Raw genomic sequence first — 27,304 nt, forward strand, 5'->3', positions numbered from 1 at the left:
ACGCATTTGAGTAAAGTGCATGCCAAGTGACATGTCAGGGATTCCTTAACAAATATTAACAGAACAAAATTTAATTTCACAGGGTGGGTAAAATAATAGCAATAAATCCAGATCAGAATGTGCCTGAGAGAAAAATTTCTTAATTTGATATATTATTCAAATTTTATTTTTATTGTGTCATAATTAACACATTACACATGAAGAGCAACAAAGAAACATTGGTAACAAAACTAATATTGAGTGTTAATTTCACTTTCTATTTATTATGGAGGTAAGAAATAAATCAAACTTATTAATGAATCCTTAGATCAATAACTTCGATTATGTCAGGTAAAATACGTCCAGACGCTGTCAACAACTCACTGCTTCCAAAACTGATAACATATTTCTCTCACACGTTGAAAGGTGTGCCACCGCACCCTAGATTTTATCCCAAAATAAAATAAAACTGCCTTCACCTCGGCTTCATGCGTGTTGTCAAAGCAGCTTGTTTAATAAGCAGCAAGCCAAAGACGTTTCTTTGTTACCAGCTTGTTATTAAAGCTGCAGCGGCATGACGACAACAATCAGAGGAGTTTCTTTGTGTTGCTGTTCAAGCGCCTCTCACATGATAACTAGAACTCTCTGGGCACCAGACAGGAACGGCTGATAAATAATCTCCTCTTTACTGAGGACTGGCAGACAGCAGGGCGGAGGAGAAATAATAATTTCCCCCCTTTTCTCTCAGTATCCTCAGCAATGGACCTGGTTTTAGCCGTAACCCCCTCCTCCCTCCCTCAGGCTGAAACAGGCTGATACTTTACTGAGAAGTGATTTCAAACTTTTAAACGGTTTCTCTGTGACTTGTATATACTCTAATTGTTATTCATAGCTCTGTCAGGAGAGGAGGAGGAGGAGGAGGAGGAGAGGGAGAAGAGAGAATGAGAAGAGGAGAGGGGAAAATGTCCAGGACAGACGATGGAGGAGAGGGAAGGAGATGGGAAAGAGAGGAGAGGAAAGGAGGGCAGATGGGTGGAAAGAAGAGATGAAATAGAGGAGAAAATGAGAGGAGAAGAAATAAAAATGGACGGTCTCAGATGGTGAGGAGGAGGTAGAGAAAGAGGGAAAATACAGAATTCGGTATCTGCTGCTCAGTGTGCTACCTGTTAAATTGTAGAACATGTAGAAATACTTAACAAAATTATATATAGTATATAATATAGTATTATGAAACCTAAACTTGATGTGGAAATGTCCCCAATTCTCAGAAAACCAATAGCCAATGGTACATATAATTAGTCATCAGAATATAGAAATTGTTTTTCTTACCTGAGTTACCTTTATCTACAGACACATAGGTCACCTTCCATGGAGTCCGCCATTTCAACTGCCATTTCTACAGCAGCTCAGAGCGGACAAACCAAACACTGACTGTTTTTCACAAGATTAATGGCCGCCACCATAGTTTCTCCTACACACTTAACAGCCCGTTGTCATTCCCAGGTCGTCAAACACAGATGTGAGTGCTGTTCAGATAGTTGCATTCTGTAACTTTACCTTTTAGTTGCCACTAAACCCTACACAGTGGTCCTTTTTAAACGTATGCATTTGACCTGCCCACATGATATCCACTTCAGACTTCCACTGAGTTTCATCATGGCAGCAACTGTCTGGTTACATTCATTTGGTGAACTAATTGTAAAGCACTTTTACCTCCATTCTCCCATGTGAACACAGAGAAGCAGATGGGTAGCAGAGGATTTATAACCACACACTTATTAATGCTATAGGCCCCATGTGTGCAGGGGCCCCAGATTGGCCAGACTATTTTGAATTGTTTTAATTTGCTACATCGAAAAAAAAAAAAAAAAGCCATAAGAAACATAAAAAGAAACACATTTACAGCTGCCATCGTGTTGCCAGGTTCATAAGGTAATTTTGTTTTTTAAATGATACGTCACTCACTGCCACTGGACAGCTTAGCAACAAAATGTCAGAAAGTAAATCTGATAGCGGAGCACAAAAAAAAAAGCACAATGAATGAAAAAACAGCGTGAGCAAGATCTACTCAAGAACATTCCTAAATTGACAGGCTGTCGAATCTTCATCTTGTTGTAAAAAGGACAGGGGGCTAAAGGCTAATGTTGGCGCCGTTGATACTGCAACGTGAGCTCTAGTTGCAGCTAGCTTTAGACATGACAAGGACACTGGTCAAGCTGCCCGCTACCATGCCTCACAATCTCACTCAGATCAGGAGTCTGAGACAAAAGCACTAACACCCTGGGAATCAGCCGTGATGTCCCCGCCACCACGCCTGCTGACCCCTCCATGACGGCCTCACATGTTGCTGCGGAGAGGGGCGCAAGATGCCGCAGATCCCGCTACCTATAGCTCGAATCCTGCATGCTGGGATAAAATTGATAAAGACTTGAGGACATACTGGGTTAAAATGGGACCTGAAGCCTGTCAGAACAACGCCACAGACGTTGCTGCCTCAGAAAAACAGCACAAACTCCAAAAACTGTACTTTTCCAAAACCCTGTTTAAAAGGAAACTGGCAAATGGTGAAACTGTGCCGAGAGAATGGTTGCATATCCCCCCTCAAAAGGCACTGTGATTTGTTTTGCATGTAAATTATTTGGGGACAGTGATCTTCAGTCTGCACTGACAGCAGGCTACAGTGACTGGAAGAATGCCGCTGCGCGCTTGGCTGAACATGAAGGATCGGAGCACCACAGAAATGCTATGGTTGCTTATGTGCTGTGCTGGAAGTATAGATTCAGAACTGAAAAGCAATTTGACAGTGTATGTGAATATTGGACCGAAGTTTTCAAGAGGGTAGTTGCGGTGGTGAAGTTTTTAGTCAGGGGACACAGTGAAATCTCAGGCAGCCTGATAACAGGAACTTTATGGGTTAAGTTATCAGAGAGTTTGACCCATTCTTAAAACAAATATAGAAAAATATGGCAAAGGCATTCAGTGGTGGTTAACTGTGTTAACTGTTGCCTTGAGATGGAGGAATTTCTCAACTACGTGCAGACACAGCCCGTTGGCAGACAATTACAGCGGGTCTACAGCCCAATGACAACCACAGAATAAAAACTTTGAAAAGACTTTTCGAACCCTAGATGGTCACTACACGCGCAAGCAACAGAAGAACTGAACCAGAACTATGCCAGAATTCAAGAGTCACTGCAAAAGTTATAAAGTAATGATACGAACCAAAATCAAACTACTCAAAATGAAGCCCCGGACACACACCGATGATGGACAAAAAACCTAGAGAATGCCTTTCTGTGTGATATGTGAAGCAACATACTGAAACTTTTTCACAAGACCAGTACTGCTCTACAGACAGTTGAACTGGATTATGGAATGCTGTTACTTTGATCAGCTAATTGAGGGGTTATTTGGCCAGCCTACGGGATGATTTTGACATTGATTTTGAAGTTTGAGAGTGATGCAAAAAAACACGTCTCCAGCTGTGTCTCAGCACTACAAAGTGGACACACAGAAGTACAGAAAAAGAAAAAACAAGCAGACGGATGTGCTGAACCTGACTGTGAACAATCAGGCTGAGACAGGTTCAAAGCAAGGTTGTTTTTATTGCCGTCATAGACCGACTCGTTACGAAACTGGATCAGAGGTTTCTGTCGTACAAAGATATTTAGCAGACACTTGGATTCATTTGGAGACATTCCATCCATCTCCAAACAAGATCTTCGTACAGGAGCGACTTATCACCAGAAGAAATATGCAGGTGATCTGGAGGAAGATTTTGTGGACGATATTAGACAATATAGAGAATTTATATATTAAAAAAAAAAAGGACACGTCAGCAAGGTCATTCTTGCAACGTATTAGAGAACGGAAACTACAGTCAGTGTTTCCAAATGTTGATATTGCCCTCCGACTATTTATGACTTTGCCTGTAACCAATGCCAGCGGGAAGCGTTCTTTTTCAAAACTGGCACTAGTTAAAAACAGACTGAGAGCCACAATGGGCTAAAATAGACAGACCTGTCTCTGATGTTCATCGAAAATGATATTCTGCATGAACTGGATTTTACCAGCCTCATTAAGGACTTCTCTGACAGAAAAAACAAGGAAGAAAAGCTTCTAAAAGCTACGAATATTATGATAGTACTGTTTGTGTGCTGTTGCAGCTGCTGTGTTTATTGTATTTTTAGGTTTGTTGATATTGTATTGCACAGCGGTTCGATTTGTGTCTCAGTAAGGATGTTGTAATTATGTTTCAGTAGCAGGCATATTCCGATGTTGGCCTGTCTGTTGGTTTAGAAAGCTAAAAGCTGTTAGCAGTTTGCAGATGCTCTGTAGCATCGCTGTTCATAGTAAAGTGTCAAGCACGTGTCAACGTGCGTGTGTATGCTAGTGCGGCCAAGTGTGCCCCGTCAGATTCCAAATGGGTTTTTTTCTGATAAAGCATGATGAGTAATGGGGGGGCACACAAACAGTAGCCTAGGGGCCAATGACATCCTTAATCTGCCACTGATCCTAACACTGCAGTGTTTCACTACAAATATTTTCACTAGCATTAGGGCAATCTTTCTCTGAAAGACTCCAGTGTAATTTTACACTGCTTGATTCACACTGGGAAATTTAGTACGCATGAGAACTTTTTTGGAATACATTCCTCTTTCACCAGATTTGTGCCAGACACACTGTGATGATGAATGAATCTGAGAGCTCTCAAGGTGTTATGGAAAATCTGTTATCAAACAATGTAAGCTTAACAGTGACTAATCTGGATCCCAAAGGCCTTACTAAACTGTTTATCTGTTTCTTAAGAGCCCTGACTGAAATGTTAACTAACCTCCAAACAGGATAAAGTAATTATCATACTTATCCTAATCAAAAAGTCACTAGGAACACTAGGAAGGCAAAGGCACTGTGGAGCTGACTCCACTTAGGTTTTCTGAGAATTTTATTTCCAAAATCACAGAAAGAAGAGGAAATAGAATTCATACTCTCATTCACCCACTTAAATCACCAGCTTCTCGACATTCTTTCTTAACACCAAATTAATTCACATCTCCAGCATCAAAGGCCCACTCCATTATTTATTCTGCTACCAAACAAGCTAACACCATTGACTGAAAGGAAACTCAAGCAGGTCAGGAATTGTTTCTGTGTCTATTGATTGCTGTCAGCTTGTGAATGTGTGTGAATGGGTGAATGTGTGTGAATGGGTGAATGTGACCTGTAGTGGTCGGAAGACTAGACGGTGCAGTCCAATTACCATTTCCATTTTCCATGCGTGAAGACAAACTGCAATGTGATAAGTGGATTTGCCTGAACCTAAAGCCCTGCTATTCAGACATTGAAAACAAATCACAGCCATTATTAATGCAGTGTCATACATAGGGCAGTCCCATACATCGTTATGCCATTCTCAAAATAGCTTTTATTCATTCTGACGTTTTCTCTGACAAATCAATTAGCAGTGTCTTAACTGCAGTTACTGTGTGCCTGAAGCTTCAATTATCCACCTCAGTATAACCTGTCACATCAAACCCTCTAGAGACATCACCATGTGCACAATTAATCTCTCTGGCTGAAGGAACATTTTTCTTTGCTTTTATATCTGAACATAAAGTGAGGAGTAAAACAGTATTTATTTTAGATCGTACCCTTTGGTACCGCCGAGTGAAATTTCAGCCAGTGTGAGACATTATTAAACTTATTTTATTCTGCACAGAGCAACATGGAAATATGATCCAAAAAGAGCAGTGTCATGAGTGCAGAGCAGGCCATGAATCTGACTAAAATAGACATTGTGAGCCATACAGTAACTTTAATAATTGAATACCACAAAATAATAATTTTTTCATCTGAATAATGACTTTCAAGTAACAAAAAATTACCAAAATGTTAAGTTCCAAATTGGTGGGCACAGAAAGACAAAACAAATGTATTTGTTCATAATACAGGTTGTAAATAATATTCGGTTCCTGATGTATTGACCCAGCAACTGTATCAAAATTTAAATGAAACTGTAATATAGAGTGTAAATTTAACCAAATTATCTTCCAAACATGTCAGCCTAAGTGGAATGAGAGTTTTCTGACATTTATGTATTAAAATAAATGATTTTGATACCGAATTAAGGCCATAGTAGTGTGTCTGTTTACCTTTACAGCTCTTAAATTGAGCGGACCGCCCAAGTATAGCCTTTGTATGTGCAACTATATTTCCAACTCTATTTTTGGAAAACTCTGACATCCCAGGATATTTTAATTCTGCCTCCATCATTATTTTATGTTTCACACCCTTACTGACCTTTGTAGGAGTCATCTCTATTATAGGCCCATGCAGTAAAACCAGTGACAGGATAAAGCAGCAACAGTCATCAGGAGTTTTTCCTGTTTTCCTGCACTGTCGGTGTTGTGGTGTGCTGTGTCCCTGGTTTGCCATAAACCTCCAGTAAATTATTTTACCATCTGGATGACTGATTGGAATTACCGATGTGCATTGGCAAAACCAAATTACCGGTCTCCCTTGGAAATACTGATAACCAGATAGGGCTGCATTTATGTGTAACCATTAGAAGTAAAGCAACTCTAGAGGTCTAGAGGTGAAGGCAAAGTTATGAAGGCAGGACCAAAGAACATGACATTAAAGCAATGAAAAAAACATAGAAATAAACAGTTGATGGTGCTGGATTCAGAATGAAAGAGCAATACACAAGAAATACACTAAAAGTAGAAAACAGTTCCAATAATGATACAAATTCTTTCTTTCTACGTGACTGCCTGGCTGGCTGGTTGTCACCCTATTCTTTAATCTGTTTAGGGTCTAATTGTGAGTAATGACGCTATTGGCTGATATGGCTTGTAACTCAGCCAGCCCCTCTGTGCCCACTCTGCATATCCAACCCATCTGTGAGCCACACACAGCCACAGCAGAGCCTTTACCAATACACACACCAAAACAACTGTCATACCCATCACACACACAAATACAGAGACCCTGCACATGTGCACACATCACTGCAGCAATCTCTCTCTAAACTGCACACACGCATGGACACACATGCACTTCAGAGCAATTGTCAGCTTTAGCACGTTGGCTAACCAGCAGAGAGGATTCATAACACACCAAATTAGCTTTAGATTTGCAATGAAAGATCAGTTCATTAAAAATGCATTAAATATGAGCGGGTTCAGTTGATGCTAAATGGAAAGTGTGGGGGGGGATTAATCTAGACTGTCTTTCTTCCCTGTCCCCCCTTTTATATTCCCCCCCTTTTCCTCCTGCTTTTTCTGCATTTGGCGCCTGCAGTATCACATCTCAAATGGCTGTAACTTCTATTGTGTCAGAATCAGCGTTGCATGTAACCATGATGGTGCAGAGCTATCCATTCAGCCTGTCCATCCATTGGATACACTTATTTGGGCCCAGTTGATGATCAAATGGATTTGGGTGCAAACCAGTCATGCACTAGAGTTTTATAATGGATTCAGTTAGATAACAGATTTTTGGAATTTATCAAATCAAACACCAGAGGTCCAACTGTTCCAGTCAGATGAGGGATGCACTTTGTTTGTCCAGTCAAATATTTCTGAAATATATAGCCTTGCTTTAGCCCCATGGATTGCACATTTGTTATTTTAACATGCTAATTTACCAGGTGACTCTGGCTACAGGCACACTTTTCAGTGTATTATTCTAAATTGCAGAGATCATTGCTGTATGCCGTAACTAGGCCAAAAGTGTTTTGGCTGAATGTGCCCTGCTCTGTGTCTGCAATGCTGTTCTCTGCTCTTCCTTCCATTATGGAAGGCTTGCTTCTAGACTACAGCACCAAGACATTCTTATCACAATAAAAATCCAGTAACAATATGAACAAAACCTATTTTTGTGTTTACAGACCTGTCACCTAATGCATGCCGGTATGATGGGATGATAGAAGTCGTACTGAAAGGAGAAGAGTAACTGCGGGCTAGAGAAGTGGTAGCAGCTTCCCGAGGAGACAGGAAGGCAATTTGTGTGCTAGATTATGTGAGAAAGAAGAGAAGAATTTGAGACAATTTCTTTGCACACCTATTGTTATCTTTGTGCAGGTGCCAGTGGGAGACAATGAGGTGATAGCCACATAATTTCCAGTAAACTCCTACCTGCTGAGGTATTGCACTGTAGGGGAACAATTACAAACAGAGCCTTCATCTGAATAACTCATGCAGGCACAAAAAAATGGTCCAATTGTCCATAAATCCAAAGTTGATTTTAGAACATAGCAATTAGGGCTGGGTGATATGGACCAAAAGTCATATCCCGATATATTTAAGCTGAATATCGATATACGATATTTATTCCGCAAAGTGAGAGCAAATGTTCAGTGTCTCTCTCTCTCTCCCCCTCTCCCTCTCTCTCTCTCTCTCTCTCTCTCTCTCTCTCTCTCTCTCTCTCTCTCTCTCTCTCAATTCAAATTCAAATTCAAAATGGGCTGTATTGGGATGAAAGTTTTTTTAAAATACAATATTGCCAAAGCAAAGCATCAAATTATAATACAATAAGTCGAAATATTCAGACAATACACAATATGAAAGATATATACATTATGAACATAATATTAGTTATATACTTTGTGTGTGTGTCTCTCTCTCTCTCGCTCTCTCGCTCGCTCACTCACTCACTCACTCACTCACTCACTCACTCACACACACACACACACACACACACACACACACACACACACACACACACACACACGTTGTGACCAGAAGTTAGGCTGCATTATAACTTTTAAATTCATATTTTCAGAAGGCAGTAAGGCTGTTACTACTCACCAAAACTGCTACCGTTATTACACAAGCAAGTACAATTACATTAAAACAACGTAGCTAGCTAACGTTAAGTTACCAGTAGCATCAGTAATTACTCAGTTAGCTTACCTAACAGTCTGACAACGTTACAGTCTAAATTATGGATATGAACACAAACATTAGGTTAGGTTATTGAAAGAGGAGGGGTGGGGGCGCGGGGAGCAGTGCAGAGAGCTCCGGGTCAGCAGCTTGCTTGGAACAAGGATCTCAGCGCAAATTTGAACTATGTTGATATATGCGATATGGTCTAATTCCATATCACATTTTAAAATATATCGATATATTTTTTATATCGATATATCGCCCAGCCCTGCTAGCAATATACACAAGCATAATGCAATTTAGAAAATTCACCACTAATGTCATATTTTTTTATTTTTCACAGTCTTGTCAAAGGGGAAACTAATCTTGACACAATCTACATTTAAAATTAAGATTCAATCACTGCCATGTGGCCTTGATTGCACTAAAGGTGGGTCCGGTGTATCATAAGTGTAAATGTGCACTGTCCAATCTCTGGCTTAGTAAGAAATGAAACAAGCTTATACACAGGCTTTTCTCTGGTAAACACATTGTAGGAATGCATTAGATGCAGTAACTCTTACCTAAACTGGTTAGAAGGCATAAAAACAGAGACATTGTATATAGAAATATGGAAAGCAACTTCTTTCCAGAAATAGCAGATGGAATAAGGCTTGCAATTTAACTCACTTATCAGTAAAGCGCAAATGCATCCTGGCTAAAGATGTCAATATAATCAAATCACTCGCACTTGTTGTGTGTACAACCGAGTGCAACAGTATGAATGCCTCCCAGGAGAGTCTGCCCCAGATTATTGAGTCTTACCCCTCTCTGTGATGACAGGCTTTTCACCTCCACTTCAAGTGTGGTCAGCCAATGAGACCAGAGGAGGATTATGAGGACATTTTAGGAGAAGAGGACCAGAAGAGTAGAGGCGGTAGTCTTACTGGATCCCACACAGACTTGTTTTAGTGTCTTGGACTGGTGGCCCTGCTGCAAAGCAGTGTGGGGGATCAGGGAAAGAGAGATGATGATTATGGAAATGAGCAAGCTCTCTTTTTGAAAGATTAAACAGGCCACTGATTGCTTTTACATAACCTTCACTCACTGACACACAGCCTTGCTCTGTCCCTCTCTCCCCCTTCACTTTCAAACATGCGTGTGCGCACACACACACACACACGTGTTGTTATTGTTTTTTTTTTTCTTCTGGTCTCATTGCTTTCTCTGTTGTCTCTCTTGTAAAATTGCCCTCTCCCTAACCGAAGTCATTTGTTATGTTCAGCTTCAGACGCACACCAAAACACAGCCATAACTAGAAAGCTGCAGTTTGATTCATCAGACGTCAGAGGTCAATAGCTCTCCATCAGAGAGCCTGCTTTTGCTTCTTTGTGTGTATGTGCATATGATTCTTTTTTTGGTATATATGTGCATGTGACTGTGACACTGTGTGAAAAGCTGGGTCGATGAAGGGACGTATTGAGTCCCCACACAAAAGATGACCCAGTGTTTGTTTATCTATGAAGACAAGACAAGACATGACCTCCAGACATGGATCCATATAGGAGGCTATAGCAATAAACAGGCCCCTCATAATGCTTTTCATTTTTCACATAAAGCAACAGTCAGTCACAATATTATATATTTGATGGATGTATGTCCATAAAGAGGAGCACAAGAAGAGAGGCAGATGGATGGATGATAACTCAGAACCCAACAGAATACTCAGTGTCTAAGTATGACGTGGTAAACAAATGAGGGTATGAGCGCTCCTGCCTGGAGAACTGAACCCTGCATATCAACACAATGTCTTCTAAAATTATGCATTATGATATTGATCCTTTTGGTACTTTTACTAGTCAGTTCACAGTCTTGGAGGGTAGGCAGTTTTTAACTTAAGGTTTTTGACAGGGGATTTGCCTGCTTACTGCACCATTCGGAGAGGCATTTTCAAAATATTTCTGCCAATAGGTTTGAAAACAAATTTGTCCTCAATCATTTGGGGACCCAGTTAATCTTCCCGTGACACAGCTTTGAGTACCAAGCCAGATTTTGACACATAATAGTCCAGCTGGTGGCTTCAAACAGTGCTAAGCTTTTATCTCAACTAATTGCCAGCACAACCTTCAATTTCTCTGAAATTGCATGAAACCCCCCTTTTTTTCCTCATATTTCCCCAGGACATGCAGCAGGTGCACCACACAGCTGAGATTTAGCCACTGCAGTAGTTTGGCCAGAGTTAGCTGCTGTGTTGATCTTTTTGAATAAAAAAAGTTTCCCACCTGAGGGCATGTGACAGTGTCAGCAGTCAGCATCAATATCAACAAATAGTTTTGCCTTTTAACTTCAAATTTATGAAACTAAGTATAAGATTTATTGTCTCATGATTTATTTTCTTGACAATTTGGTAATGAGTATTTTTGGTTGAGACTGTAACTGGACTTTATCTGTTGGTTCCTTGTACTACAGTGTAATAATAAATAGTTGCTGTCAAATGATAATAACACAAGTTTTACTAACTTCTACATTACAAAATAATGTAATGCCCAAGGACACGCTAACATGTGGGGCTGGGGATCAAACCATCAACCTTGTGCAGGGATGTATATTATCTTTTTTTGCACATAGCACTTTCAGTAGAACCAGAGGCTGAAAGTTCTGTTGCACAGGCCAAAATTGTAGTAAGAGTATAAAATGTCTGTTATCATCACTAAAAACAACCACAAGCAGTGCAGTTCGAGTGACAAAACAGGTGGAAATAGCTTTTCTACTTTTTCTCACGTCACTTTTACTTCACTCTGCTGTCCACTCCATGTGTGGAGGAGCTGAGCCCCACCTTTGTTTAAAAATGTGAGGCTAGTGTGACATATATGACACGAAAATATGGTAGAATCAGCATAGATTTGTAAATTGTATTATGCTACAGCGCTGTATAATGGTTGGGAAAACCCTGGCAATGCCCCCATCAATTCACCTCACACACAAACAACTTCTCTGTCCGACACACACACACACACACACACACACACACACACACACACACACACACACACACACACACACACACGCATCTCAAAGCAGTATCACACAGTGCTACTGTGATGCTTTCATTCATTGCACAGACTTAGGATATTTTGATAATTCTGATAACCGTTTTCTGTTGTTTGAATTTTGAAAAAAACCTGCAAAGTTAGGTCAAATCTGCAGTTTCCCCTAAGTACCATGTTTGTAAAGCATTGGCCTAAATATCTTAGTTGTGACTGAAGAAGATTAAATACAAATTATGAGAAACCTTTGCAGACATCTTTATAAGAAATTCTAAAAGTTTTGAATTTATTCTTTCCTGTTTAATATGATATTGGAAAGCTTGTGGTTTTTGGATTGCGTCAGACTTTGACCACCTCATTCTACCATCTGTCAAATGCCTGTTGGATTAAGGTTCACGCTGAAAGATCAGTCTAACTGCCAAACTGAATGACTGATTGACATACAAAGAGGCTAACATGCGTAGTTCAGAATTGGCTAATTTTAAATAACTGACTAACTTCCCATTTCACTAATTAACTTACTGGCTGACTGATGGGTTAATTTACCTTGTGTGCGGGTGCTTGCTGTGTCTTCTGTTTGCCGTTCGCTCAAGGACATCCAGCTGATACAAAAACACATTCCCCATGCATCTAACCAACTTACAGAGTCACTGGCAAACTGGATGAATAACTACATTACTGACTGGCTGCCTGACTGGTTAATTAACTTACTGTCTGTCTGTTTGTAGTGCACCCAAGGACAACCATCCAGCATCCAGTTTGTACACAAACTATTTCACACACACACACACACACACACACACACACACACACACACACACACACACACACACACACACACACACACACACACAACACATCTCTCCTCTCTGGAGTGACGGGAAGAATATTTCCCTGTTTACTCAAGTGCCACTTCATGATTAAAAACTAATCAGGCTTCAGCCAGCCTGGGATCCCCCTACACACTGACACAGAATGAACTGTAATTATCTTAAGAGGGAAGTGAAGAGCGAGAGGCATGGACGGAAAGACACGAAGGATGGAAGTAAAAAGACTGAAGGGGAAGGTGAGCAGTTAGATGGAAAATAGAAAAGAAACACAGATAAAGAAGGAGTGTTGTCTGATACAGAAAGATCATAAAAGTGAGATAAAAGGGGTAAACAAAGTAAAAAGGCGTGCAGCGGCTACTGTTTGAAGTTGGTAATTCACATATCTTCTCTCCTTAGCTGTAGCAGTGTTAAGCCTTGGTGACTGTGTATTAATATAACTTAAGCTACAAATTGTGACTAAACATGAATCAAATGTTTCCGTCAGATATTTTAAAGGGTCCCAGGCTGAAACTAAATCTATTCATGTATGCTTCAAGCTCAGTTTGGAACTTTAAATGTAGAAAGTGGAATGGAGAAGAAGAAGGGAAAAAAAAAAGCCCACCCTGATTTGTGAGGCTAAAAAGTATCACTTCAAATGACTTGCATTTTTTCCAGTCTGCCCTTCTCTCAAGCTGCTGAATCATGCCTTTTCTGCTTCTTCCCACAATGCTCAAGTGCACAAGGTGTTATAGCACAAGGTCTGCTGTGTGGGAGCAAACTGAACAACATAGACAGTGCAAAACAGACTCAAAATGGCAATTATTCTTCCCAGAGGAAGTGATTTGTCATATAGTCATTGTATTACTTTTTCATCACACTTGAAAAATTGGCAATTAAGTCTTCGCAATTCATTCATCAGGATCAAACATAGTTTATGGATGTAAAGGTTGTCACAGTATCATGTTGAGATTGTCTATACAGATACACAGGAACAAGAGAGAGGGAGAGAGAGCGAGAAAGAGAGAAAATAGCTGAGACAGGGAGACACCAGGTTGTATTGAGTATTGTTATCGTTGACTCATTTCTTGATTTAGTATCCAAATAGTGACTGTCTGTTTGTAAACTGATGGGGAATGTCTTTAATGGGACTGATTTTATTATAAGTTAATTGGTTTAAGAGATCTTTCAGTCCCAACCTGTTGCCTGTTAGGTTTGGAATATTTGCACTGCTTTACATTGCCATCAGACAGCCCTCTCCTTTGGCACTTTATTTCCTCAGCCTGTTCAGTATCTGTCTGCAAAAGTTCTTTTTCTGTATACTCTGATTCATAAAGGCCATTTTTTTTTTTTTTTTTTTTTTTTTTTTTTTTTTTTTTTTTTTTTTTTTTTTTTTTTTTTTTTTTTTTTTTTTTTTTTTTTTTTTTTTTTTAATAAAATTTAATTTTTTTTTTTTTTTTTAAAAATTTTTTTTTTAGTTTTGTAAAAAAAATTTTTTTTTTTTTTTTTTTTTAATTTATTAAAAAAAATTTTTTTTTAATATATTTTTTTGTTTTTGTTTTTTTTAAAAAGGGTTTTTTTTTTTTTTTTTTTGTTTTTTTTTGGGGGGGTTTTTTTTTCATTTTTTTTGGTTTTTGGGGGCTTGGGGTTTGCTTCTTAGTAGTTGTCAGCATTCATTCTTATTTTGTCATGACCATGATCCAACTAACTAATTAACTTTGACTAAACCAAATTATTTTCAACATAGTTTGTGGACATTTAAATCCTTTATCACTGGTTTATGGTTGATATCTTAAGCCATAAGTTACAGGGGCACCCATCTAATCCTAAAACCAAGTCTTAACACTCAAACACATCAAAATGTTTTCTAAGAATATCTCAAAATTCGTATGGTGTAAAACTGACAAAAAACAAAAAAAAAAAAGGCCTGACTCAAACACACACACACACACACACACACACACACACACACACACACACACACACACACACACACACACAGGAATTACCATGCAGAGACAAAGCAGCAGCTTGTTCTCCACATGAGGCACCTGAAAGAGTGTGAGCTGCAGATCACGCCAAACTACCCGATTTTTGACATGAATACTAATGATGCCACTTTACTACATCACAAACAAAGGTAAACAAACCTGAGTGTGAAAGGATTTTGCTGTTAACATTGTCTCTTATATCCAGCACACATGGACTCACACATACCCTCACACATACCCTCAAAATCATCCTGTCCCCTCACGCACAGACAAACACTCTCTCTCAGTGTCCATTGATGAGATTTTGTAGAGCAGAATGGAGTCTGGCTCCTAAGGGACTCATGGTGTTTAGGTATTTAAGGCTTTAGATAACGAGGACTGTCACCAGTGTCATACACAAACCGCACACACAGCAGAGAGAGGAACAGGGATGAAGATGAAAGAGTTATACTATAAAGTATATAGTAAGTTCACTAACTATAAAAGTTTGGTGGTCACTATTTAGTTTCACACTAACCTCACCACTTTGCAGTTGTATTGTTACTACTTACACTTAATTCATGTTTGAGGACAATTTGAATAATAATTAGTCCAATCTTTTTTTCGACAAAAAATACCTTTAAACGCCTAAACGTTCCTTTCATCTTCCTCTCAGTAAAAAATCCTGAATGAATAGCAAATATTTTAATTTCTATGTTTAACTAGTCGGGTATTGCATTAAAGACAATGAATGTGCCGTAGAGCTATTGTCACCCAATTATGTATTAATTTGATTATCATTTATTCATCATTTATTTATTTTCATATTTGCTTTTGCTGCATTCCGTCGTATTTTTTTTCTCCTAAGGTACTGACAAACACAAGTATGGTCATGACAAAAAAACACACAAACAAAACTCCATCATTAAGCTTCCATCTTGGCCATTCAAAAGAAGCTACACTTGAAATGACAAATGCGATGGTTGATGTAACAGCCTGCTGTTGGCTGTTTAAACTGCAAAGATACAGTATCTTATTACACTCTCTGATAAGATCGCATTTTGCCCATTAGCTATTAGCTTTTTTCTTTCATGAACCAGCCACACCTGATTGTCCTTGTCTTTGCATCTGTCTTCCTCCCGGGTGGAGATGCTAAGTTTGTATGAACAGGTGCAAAAGTTCAGTTCCTCTTGCTGCATCCTCTGCGTTTCAGCTTCTCAAACTCGTTCCTTTACACATCCTCTTCTGTCTTCCTTCCTTCCCCTCTCTCACCTCTAGCTGATACACACAATAGTTTACTTGTCCTCTTTCTTCTTCTGATTGATTCTCCTTCGATTTCCCTGTATCTACTCTCTCTGTCTCTCCCAGTGGGACACAGCAAAATAAATTCTCAGTCAGGTGCAGAAGTTCACCTCTCCTCCCTCCTCCTCTCTCCACCTTCCTCTTCCCCAGTGGCACCACGGTTAGCAGGTGGCGCAAATGTTCACTCTTTTTTTATCCTTTCCTCTTGCTCTTTCTTCCTCTTGTATTTACACTTCTTTTCATCTCACATATTTAGCTAATTATGCATTTATTATGCACAGTTATATATCTGTCTTCTTCCCTGTCTTCTCCCATGTTTGTTCCATGTTTAATTATGGTTAGCAGTGGAAAGGTTCAGCAGCTTATGTCTTTTTTCTTTTCTCTCAATAAACTTGATTATATTATTTATATATACTACTTTTCTCAAGCTTGGACTGCAGCAGAGAGATGCAGTTGGACTGATTGAGACACTACAGAGAATATTCAGTCTTAAAGGGGAGCTATTTTGCTCATTTCCAGGTCTATATTCTTAGACTGAGACTCCACTAGAGTAGCTTTGCATGATTCACTCCTCAAAATTAGCATTTTTTATCCTATACCGGCTTTTTTATCTTATACTGGCTCCTCATTCAGCCCCTCAATCCATCCTCTGTCTGTCTCTGTTTAAGCCTACCCCTCCTTAAAAGCCCACTTTCTTCTGATTGGCCAGTTTCGCAGAAGCCTGCTCGGGGGGGTTGCACCCAGTGCTTGTGAACATAACATCGTTCTCTTGCCGGTGTGCTCTTGACGGAATAACAACTTGAGTAACTTAGCTTGGACAATAGCGATATGTTGCAGTAAATTTAATGAATTTACTGTTAATCAGGTCAGAAACGACACAAGTATTAGCTTAACAGTTAGCTACTTTAGCCGCTAACTGCAACTGCTGTTAGCTGGTTAGCTTTGCAGCTAACTTGGCGGTCCTATTATGTGACCTCAGAGCACCGCGGCAGTGTCAATGTTAACATTATGTCTCTAATACAGGAGCTTTGGACTGCCGGTACTGCCAGTGCCTGAAGCTCCCAGTCTGTACGCAGTTAGCAACAATTAGTGGTTAGCTAATAGCAACAAGTAAAGCTATTTGTCAATCAGCAAAATGTAAATCCTGGAGAGTTGAAGCAGAGAAGCCACAGGACATAAGAGGGAAAACCAGAATATATTTAACTTTCCTTCACAACCACAAAAACACTTTCTGACCAGTTGACCAGAACAGTTGAATAATTTCATTGGCTAGTCGCATGAAAAGTAGGCTTGCTTTGACATACATTTACCTCTTATTGTTTGACACTCATTTGATTTCATTTTACTGCAGGTAAATCACCATTTGTGTTTCTTTTTGAGGAAACTTTTTGGGTGAAAAACATAATGTAATTTTCACTGATACAGGAGATATTCTGTGGTTGTAAACCAAATATCTTTATGGTTATTGGCCGTTGATCAGACAAAACAAGCAACGTAAACATGTAAACGTTGGGGAATTATCTTGAGTATTGTTCTTATTCGAGAAAATAATCAGCAGATAAACTGATTATGAAAATCTTCAAATGCTGTATTCTAAGAAGAACTGCTTTTAATTGCACAAAATTCAAGCCAGATATGGCAGACGTGTGCAAGATGAGCTCAGTAGAGACATTGTCACATTCTCATGTCCTCTAACAAATCTCAGTAATATAACTGTACCACGGTGTAAGGCATTTTGTTGTACCAGTCCTCTCACTCCTCTCCCCTCTCCCCTCTCCCACCCCCTGCTTACTCCGATCTGTTTCCCCTCTTTCCTTTCACGTCTTCCTTGGTGTCTTCTCACTGTCTCTCTCTCTTTCTATATCACCTTTTGTTGTTCATCCAAACTGCAGCCTGACCTTTCTCAGTGTTGCTTTCCTGGCAGTGAGTGAATGAAATCGGTGTGTGTGTATGTGTCTGTTTGTATACTTTGTGTGAATGGGTTTGCACACAGCATTTCTTTACAATGGAGGTGAATGAATACTGAAATGTCTGTCCAAAGGTTAGTTTGTTGGGCCAATGGCTTTATCGATGATTGCTAAAAAGCACAATTCCCGAATAATCTGTCCTAATATCTGTTGTGCCCACAGTGGCAGAAAATAAGGTCCTGATGCCACGTTGGTGGGAGAGTGTTGTTTCAGGTATCACTGAAACATTAAATTCCTTCCAGGCAGTGCAGCCAGGGTTCCCATACATCGTGCAAAACCTGGGTGTGTATTCTGTTTGAAACTCGACAGTGGAGTAGAAATCAGCTGCGCAGTATGACACTTCAAAGCAGTTTTAACAGACGCAAAGAGGAACTGACTTGCAGTGATCTTTACAGTCTGCGTCCATCTTTTCCGGAGCTGCCAACAGAATTCTAATATCAGCATACAGCCTGTTAATGATCAAATGTACATTTGTTGTTGTGGTTGATAAATACATGCACAGCAATATTATTTGTACTTGCGGACATCGACAGTTTCACTCTCTGCTTCTTATGTTAATAGGCCAAGATTAAGATTAAGATAAATTTTCTTTAAAATAAAACAAATTCTACTTAATTTAACCTGTTACTTACGGGCTGTGCCCAAATTAATGTTAGGGTTAGAGGAAAACTGTAGTAAACAGTTTTCAATTTGCTGCAGCTCCACTTCACAGAGATCGCAGGAGGAAAAACCTGGCTGGATGACATTGTGCTGCAGTAAAGGTTTAGTGTGTGAGGTTTTGGTGTGTTGCCAGACTGATCACAAACAAATAAATGTGGGCGCTGCATTTTGTCACACAGGGTTGAGGTCTGAAGGTCTACTTTGTTTTTATAGGACAAAAACTGTCCTATATGTAAGATGAGTGAAATAAAGTCAGAATTGAATGGGTTTGTAAAACTAAAACGACCCCTAGTTTTATGAGTATCATGTATTTGATTGAATTTGGGTCCACAGGTGACGGACTACATTTGCTCCTTCACATTTTGTTGGCCCAGCATTCACACATTTACTATTTTTTTATGTTTTGGGAGCCATGCATGGATCCCAACAAGATCACCCGACTGCTTCAGTTAATCGGTACCCTTTCAGTAGAAATGTAAGCAGTGCCTCGTACCCAAACTCACACACAGTATCATTTTATAAAAAGAGCATTTATTTCAAAGTTTTTTTTCGCTTCGGAGATTGAAGCACATAGTAAAGCAACAGTACAATGTTCAGAAAATATAAGTGTGATGCTGTAACATTTTTTTAATCTTATCTTCTTAACATGTTTTTGTTGTAATACTGGAATATTCTGCATGTATACTAAAATAAGAACTTTTAAAATTGTACAAATCGGTACCATAAAACTTGACAGAGAATAAAAACGAGGCGTTCTCTCACTGCAACAAACACAGATTGCTAGTTTTCCTCTTGAACAGGGAGAAAGAACGAAGAAACGCCAAATAATTAAAAAAGAAAAGAAACAAAACCAAAAGAATTAAAAGAGGTTGTGTTCACACAGGCATAAACCAAAGCTGATATTTAACTTTTGGCAGTTTGTTTCTTATAGCTTTCCAAAGATGTGTTTAGACAGCCATAAGAACATCAAATCTGAGCTGCAAATAGTTAAACACGAATTTGTTCCTGTGTAGCTGCAGCCAAAGAAATAACAATTATTGTCAGAATGATAATAATAATAATAATAATAGTAATAAAAAACAACAATAATAATCATAATAATATAATAACATTAAAAAAGAGATTGAACAAGAATCGACACACTTAAACAAGATGTTCTGGTTCCAGCCTCTCTGTATATGTGGCTCAGAAAACACACCTTGTGTTATTTTCCAATGTGCACATTTTATGTTTAAATAGCAACACATGTTGATACAACAGATGTTGCTGCCAACATAGCTGGTGTTGGGAAAAAACACAACGCACATTTTCCCGGTCTACATTTACCGTGCGGGCAGAAACAGCACATTCTGTTTTAGGAGTGCACGAGGCGCAAGTTGGATCCTCAAAAGTGATATATCACATGTTTGCACATTGTTCTGTACATACCTAACATGGAGAATAGTTTGCTTTCTGAATATACTTTTCAAGTTACAAAAAGAAACGAAGGAGAAAAAAAGAGAATGCACTGCGTTGCAAGAGTGTCCATTAAGTTTAAGGCGATTTTTAGAGCTCACAGGTTTTTACTCATTGTGATTGATCATCATTGGTGGACTCTGAATGAGGAAGTGATCATTCATTGGTGGACTCGGTATGGGAAGTGATTGTTGATGAGAGGAATGGGGACACATGGGCGTGGTTGGGGCTGGGGCGGGGAGAAGGGCAGCTTTTCTTTTCACGTCTCCTCTGCAGTGAAGAATGAAAACAAAGAATCATCCACAGTTTTTAAAGTGAATCCATTTTGAGTCTGTCTCTTTTTGGGAGAAAAAAAAAAAAAGAAGGTATTTGTGTAGCATTTTCACAGATACTCAGTCCTCTTGTGTTCAGTTGTCTGTGTGTAGCTACTGAAGCTAGCGGTCTCTATCGTTACACTTGTTGAGTATCCCCTGGAGTTGTTGTTTATTTATTATAAGGCCACCATACTGTGAAGATGCTGTGAGCGTCTTCAAAGTATCAACAACCCAGAGTCTGTCACGCTATCTAAACCACAGTACCTGCTGAATTTTACACACACAACAGCAAATTTGACAAAGCGTTTTGTTTCAACTGTTTTTGATCCTACTGACACGTCTTCATTACCGTTTATTTCTCTTTCTTAACACCAGGCTGTAGCTGAATCCCATACTAACATTTGCTTGTATCTCTCTCTGCCTCTCTTTATGCGTGTCCTCTACATACACCACAAAGAGAGCAACTAAGGGAAATATACCCCGCTCAGGAACCTGTGAAGGGAATGACATTTCTCTCAGGAACCATTGAGGGAGTACGTGAATCCAGTCCACAAAAGTATATAGAACCTCTAATAAACTAAACAGTTAGCTATAAGCAAGTCATTTTGATCATACAGCAACATTTTTTATCCCAATGATTTACTTTCAAACCAACAAACTGGTGACATAAATCTCCCAGCCCTGCAATGCTCAAGTCTGTAGAAAGAGAGCTGGGAAAGAGACATTGGGGGGGGGGGGAATTTGGGAAAAACTGGGAGCCGTTTGAGTCCAAGTGTTCTTTATGTGTTCATTAACAAATCATCTTGGAGGACCAGGGAGGCGCCATGGGAGGGAGAGCTGTTAACGTCTGTTGACAAATTGGCATGAACTGATCAGGTGGTAGTTGGTAACAATTGGGTATTGGGGAGTGTTAACCCTCAGTTAACAAATCCTCATGGAATCAATAAATCAGAAATCGGGGGCGTCCACTCAGTGAGACCACTGTTAAGAGTCTTCACCATCATCCCCATCATTAATGGAGCAGTCTTTGGTCCCGTACAAATCTGCCAGCTTCTTAAACCTCGGCCCCCAACTCTGCAGATAGTCATAATCCAAGTCAGACTCTGTTGTGACAGACTCGAGGGAACTCAATGACCCAGCCAATGATCCTCTGCCTTCGTATCCGTAGATCTGAATAGAGTCGTAAGGAGGTGCAGTTGGGTCGCTGTCAGCCTCTGCAATTCGAGTCTTAATGAAGTCATCAACATCGACGCTGTTGGCCGCAGGACGGCCACTGCCGGGCCTGATGGGATACTGAAGCTCTGGTTTGATGTCCTTCCTTGGCAGGAAACCGTTGGCACCGTCTGGGTTCTGAACAATTAGAAATAGAACACCCTGCTTTTAAAATTTTTAACAGTCAGATAAAAAAAGACAGTAAAGAGAGCTTTTAAAAGTTGTAGAGAAAGAGTTGAAGAAGAATTGCATTTATTAGCTGGCGGATGAGGTGCATCGTGTTCAGATGTTGACAAAAAACCAATATGAACAGAATTACTGTACCTATTATCTCGTTCAACTAGAACAGAATAAAATACATGGAGGTGCCCTTCTTCATACCTGCAGTGTAGCGATGTCGAAAGCCTCAGTGTCCTCCTCGCCACCTCCCTCGTCATCATACGTGATAATATTCTCCCTGATGTCCTCCTCTTCAAACACTATCAATGGCTCCTTCTTCTGACGCCTCAGTGCGACAAACAACACCACTATTGCTGCCAAAGAGAAACACACAAACGCAGTTCAAAAATTGTTCTGCGTGTAGTGATTACATAACGATCCTCACACAATCTCTTTGGAAAAGCAAGGAAAGTGAGCATTAGATAATTAGTATGCACAGTGGGAGATAGTGTAATTAGACCTTGGACAGTTTAATTAATATCATTATTGTATTGTGCTAAACACACATGCCATTTTAGTTGCAGGTGGTTGTCAACATGTCAGGCTTCTAAAAGGTTTTTAGTTTTCTAGTACTATGGGTCAACTTCAACTGTGAGGACACTATGTGTAATTACATTGCAGTGTGTATATATAGTATGTATATATATATATATATATATATATATATATACTATATATACACTGTATATGAAAAGGGAAACTACTGCAATGTGGGTTACTAGGCTGAAGAAGAAAACTAAGGTTGGAGCCACAATTGAAGACTTCTAAAACATTATACACATTTTCACCCAAAAAAACTAAACAGATTGTTGTTTAAACAGTGTGCCCAAATTAAATTATTATGCAAGATACTGTAGTTGTTGATACACAAGGGACTCCAGGAGCTCAAACAATGCAGTGCACCTCCAGTTAGGACATTAATGTAGTTTGGCAACATGACTCATTTCCCCACATTTAACCACTGTGAATATCAGGCATGTTTGGCATTATTGGGACAGCGAGTTGACAGACTTGAGAGACTCATTCTGTGAATTCACTGCTGGATAATCTTAATTGGACAACCAATTGGAATTTTATGTCACAACAGGGGAATCTTATGTAAATCAGTAATCCTTCATGGTGTTCCCAACCCTAACAAATCAAAACAAGCTAAATGATATCTCCTTACCCAGCAGAATGACAATACAGGCCAGTATAGCTATCAGCGCCCCGGTGCTGAGACCAGCGGGTAGGACGTAGGGCTCCACATTACAGGAGAGGATGGTGTTTTTGCTGTCACAGGAGCACACTCTGATGGTCAGGGTGTTGGTGCTGCTCATAGCGGGGAAACCGTTGTCATTTATCTCGATGGGAAGGTTGTAAACATCCTGGGTAAGACGGCTGAATCCTTTACGGAGCACAAAGATACTGGCTGTGCTGTCTGTGGAGGGAGATAGAAGTAAGTTGTTAAGTAGATAGAAAGATGAGTCAGTGAAACGATAGAAATATACTCTCTTTAAACTACCAAAGAACAGGAGAACATAAAAGGCAGGAAGTTCATACTGCTGAGTTTGCCAATACCAAACTTGTGTTCAGACATTTATCATAGCTTGGACTTCATCACACACACACACACACACACACACACACACACACACACACACACACACACACACACACACACACACACACACACACACAAAAGCCAATGAGGTATGACTTTGGTGGTATTAAATTCCTGTTAAAATGTAATTAATAGGCACTGTGACTGCTGTTATGACATGGGCTAGCTCTGTCTCTGTTTCTGTCTGCCTCTCTTTTCCTCCATATCTAAACAACTATTGTCTAATGTTACATAAGCTTTATTGCAGACGAAGGAAGAGATGAGGTACTTGGGAGGCATTTCAGAAGCTTCATCACCAAGCAAGCAATCTTTAACATTTATATGAAAGCTACAGAGAGGAATATAAGTGAAACACTGCCCTGAATACAGTACTTATCAGCAATATCAGGAAAATAGTTGTTGGCGGATTACATTAAATGTACACAGATTTACTCTTGGACAAACGTTTATGTTTAACAAACACACATTTACTGGTATTATTCTACTTGTGAGGGCGCCCACTGGCTGCATTTATTTATTATCTTTTAGCACCAACCTTAACTCAAACTTTGTCCTTGTTTTTAACCTAAAAGCTGTAATGTTTCCATACATTTTTGCAGGTTCAGCCGCAACTTGTTTTCTATTACCAAAAAATAAGACCAAATACTTTTAGTATTAAAATACTAAAAAAAATACTTTCTTCTCTTCACCAATAATCCTCTTTATTTACAGAGTACTATTCCAAATGACAACAAAGTGCTTGAAAGAATGATGCAACACTTGTATGTAAAAATACAAGACAAAACCAGAAGAAATTAAAGCAAACAAATGAGACGAATAAAACAAAAAAACTCAGAAGGGCTCACTAAAACTTTTCACCCCAAAAGAGAGCGAAGGTAATCCCCAACACTCTCTGTTACTGATGTCACTGTCATCTGTTGCTATCAGCCTCCTGCCAACACTGGTACTCCCTGACAGCTGTCTCTGTGTGGGTGTGGGTGTGGGTGTGGGTGTGTGTGTGTATCTGAGAGTATGTGGACAGATGGAATGTGTGGCTCCCCGTATCTATCTAATCTATCTAATCTATCTATCTATTTATCTATCTGTCTGTCAACCCTATGGTGCTGATACACAGGGATGTACTGCTGCTCCTGTGTATTAAAAATACACCCACTAGGTCACTCAGATCCGTGGTTGTTGTATGAAAGTCACCTCAGTAGAATTCTCATTTCTACATTTGTGTTCAGTCTCCTACAGCTATAGCTATACCTATATTCTTCCTTCTTCCGTTTTTTTTTTTTTTTCAATCAGTTGGCCCCCTAAGATATATGTACAGACGGACAGAGACCCCACTGCAATTAATACAACCCGCAGGACACATGTGCATTTGTGTGTGTGTATATGAGAGAGAGAGAGAGAGAGAGAGAGAGAGAGAGAGAGAGAGAGAGAGAGAGAGAGAGAGAGAGAGAGAGAGAGAGAGAGAGAGAGAGAGAGAGAGAGAGAGAGAGAGAGAGCACCTGCTGCTTTCTACAAGGTAGTGTAAGCCTCCATCTGGTTATGCTTTGATCTAATCTGAGTGAAAGGGAGGAGGGGGAGAGAAAGAGACCACAGATGAAGAAACATGATAGGCTGGTAGAAGGGGTTAGACAGAAAGAAATGAAAAGAAACGAAAGAGGCAGGACAAATAAAGAAAAATAATATTTTAAAGGTCATCTACCTCTGTTGTCTTTGAGGGAGAAGTTGTGGTTGTGGGCGACTTCCGGAGCGAGGCTGAATGTGAAGTGTTGTCTGTGAGCCATCTCGTCTTTGTCCACGGCACTTACTGTTTCAATAACCTGAAACACACACAGAAACACACTAATGCAAAATACTGTTTGTGGGACATCCCCTAAAACGTTTATATACATTCACTTCCATAAGGCAGACATGCACACACACACACACACACACACACACACACACACACACACACACACACACTCATACAGACTAACGTACCTTCCCTGGGGCAACAGTTTCACACATGAGGACTTCGTTGTTGGTAGCAAACTCTGGGGAGTTGTCATTCACATCTTTCACTTTGATGTTTACACGCACTTTGGTGTCTTGGTGGTGGCCTCCTGCACACATACATATACACAAACACACAAAGTATAGGCCAAAACCATCAGCATTCTGTTGTATACAAGAATTCAAAGCAATGTCAAAGTCATTAAAGGAAGAATGTCATTTGTGCCTGAATGTGTATGTGTGATTGCTTGTCTGTCTGCATTCTAATCCATGTTTGGTATTGGCTGAACACAAAGCCAACTATGAATATTTTCCAGCAAGATTGCCTGTCAATCAATCAGCCACTCAGCCAGCTATTTGTTATTTTGATTTGCAAAAATTACAGACATGAGTTTGTGAGACATCAAAATATCCAGTCAGACAGTGTGCCACTCAGTTAGGCTGCTCCCACGCTTTTTGCCAAAACCATTTTGATATGCAAAAGTGACAAATGTCAAGTTCTGCCTGCTGGAGATTCAAATGAAGAGAAAATGGTGTAATGCAGACAGAATTATGTATAAACAGCCAAAACAGACACATATAGCAAACCTGAACTCCTGATTCATTCAGAATATTAACTAGAAAAGATTGAGAGAGAACAGTGGATTTTTCTATCCAGCCATTCTCCTTAAAAACTAAAAAAAAACAACCGTCCATTTCTACACCGTACTCTCTTACATATTTGCAATTCTAGTCAGTATGATGTTTCCACTACCCTGTCATTACGAGGCATTTATTTAGCTTCCCAGGGCCTGTTAGCGGTTAGCGTAGCCTGCAATGGTCATAGCTTTGTGGGCGGCAAGCCCGTTTCCATCTGGCCGTCTGGCGTCTAGCACGCCACAGGGAAACCACGCGGCGCTCTGCTAGTCGAGCTCCAACCACAGAATACCAGGGTGGGGCCTCTGTGGCTCACTGGCTGGAGGGTTTGTGGGGCTGAAGCCGGAGAGAGAAAGCTCCGGGCTTGTGGGTCGCCTGGCATTCCCCTCTTTTTTCCCCTCTCTCTCTGTATAGTTAGCAAGAGTGTTTGTGGTGGAGATGGACAGTTCTAAGTTTTAGTGGTGCGTCAACTGTTTTTACTGACTTACAACAGTTCTTCACTTAGTTTTTCACTTTTCTTTCTCTGCATCAGGGGTTAGTTTTTGTGTCACTGAGCATCTACCTATCAACCGTCTATATTGTAACCACTTCACTTACTTAAACTATTAAAAGATAAACTACTAAATTAAAGCAAACAGTTACAATCTTTGTAGTCAGCCTTCAGATTTCTTATATTTTGTCAGATTTTTGAGTCTTTTTTGTCTATTTACTACCCAGATATCAGATAATTTATACACTGAACTGCACACAGCAGATTCATGATTGTTTTTTTCAGACCAAAACATTACATGAAAGCAACATGAGATGTCATGTGGAAAAACTGCACATGAATGTAACAGTTACATGCATTGGTCATTGACACAAGACACTAGACACTAACCAGGGTTACAGCTGGATACAGTCACTGAAAAAATATCACCTAGAATCTGCATAAAACTAATCCCTTGTGGCTGAAACTGAATATATAATCAGTTTACCAAGGTCTAGCCACTTCTTTGCTGACATTCACAGCAAAATGCTAACTTAAGTCCCACCCAGAGGGGAAAAAAATTAAAGGCAGCAGTTTGAATCCACTTAAATCTTGTACATAAGATGTCATGGAGTGTATCCAGTACCGCAGAATGACAGGTTGGGCTCTGGATGCCAGCAAATATACAGCCTTGTGGCTGTCTGGGATTTTTCCATCTGTTTGTCCATCTTTGACTTTGTCTCTGCATCCTATATCCATATATACTGTTCATCATTTCAGTAGCACAAATACCACACAGCCAAGATGGA

At 39.7% G+C, this 27,304-nt stretch overlaps 1 protein-coding gene and 1 long non-coding RNA gene across 2 annotated transcripts in view; one reads left to right on the plus strand and one right to left on the minus strand.

Annotated features, from left to right (window-relative positions):
* Nucleotides 1-27,304, plus strand: part of LOC127371813 (uncharacterized) — a 402,823-nt gene that overhangs the window by 70,749 nt on the left and 304,770 nt on the right. The gene's annotated exons all lie outside the window — the stretch shown is intronic.
* cdh11 (cadherin 11, type 2, OB-cadherin (osteoblast)) overlaps nt 19,110-27,304 on the minus strand; it is an 87,190-nt gene continuing 78,995 nt past the window's right edge. The window contains exons 12-16 of the mRNA XM_051414821.1: nt 25,379-25,500; nt 25,098-25,215; nt 22,967-23,218; nt 21,961-22,112; nt 19,110-21,717 (exon numbers count right to left, since the gene is read on the minus strand). Coding sequence (XP_051270781.1) covers nt 21,352-21,717; nt 21,961-22,112; nt 22,967-23,218; nt 25,098-25,215; nt 25,379-25,500 — 1,010 coding nt within the window. The 3' untranslated portion in view covers nt 19,110-21,351. The remainder of the gene's footprint in view (nt 21,718-21,960; nt 22,113-22,966; nt 23,219-25,097; nt 25,216-25,378; nt 25,501-27,304) is intronic.

This window comes from Dicentrarchus labrax, unplaced genomic scaffold (genome assembly GCF_905237075.1).
Source record: "Dicentrarchus labrax unplaced genomic scaffold, dlabrax2021, whole genome shotgun sequence".
In the NCBI taxonomy this organism is placed as follows: Eukaryota; Metazoa; Chordata; class Actinopteri; family Moronidae; genus Dicentrarchus; species Dicentrarchus labrax.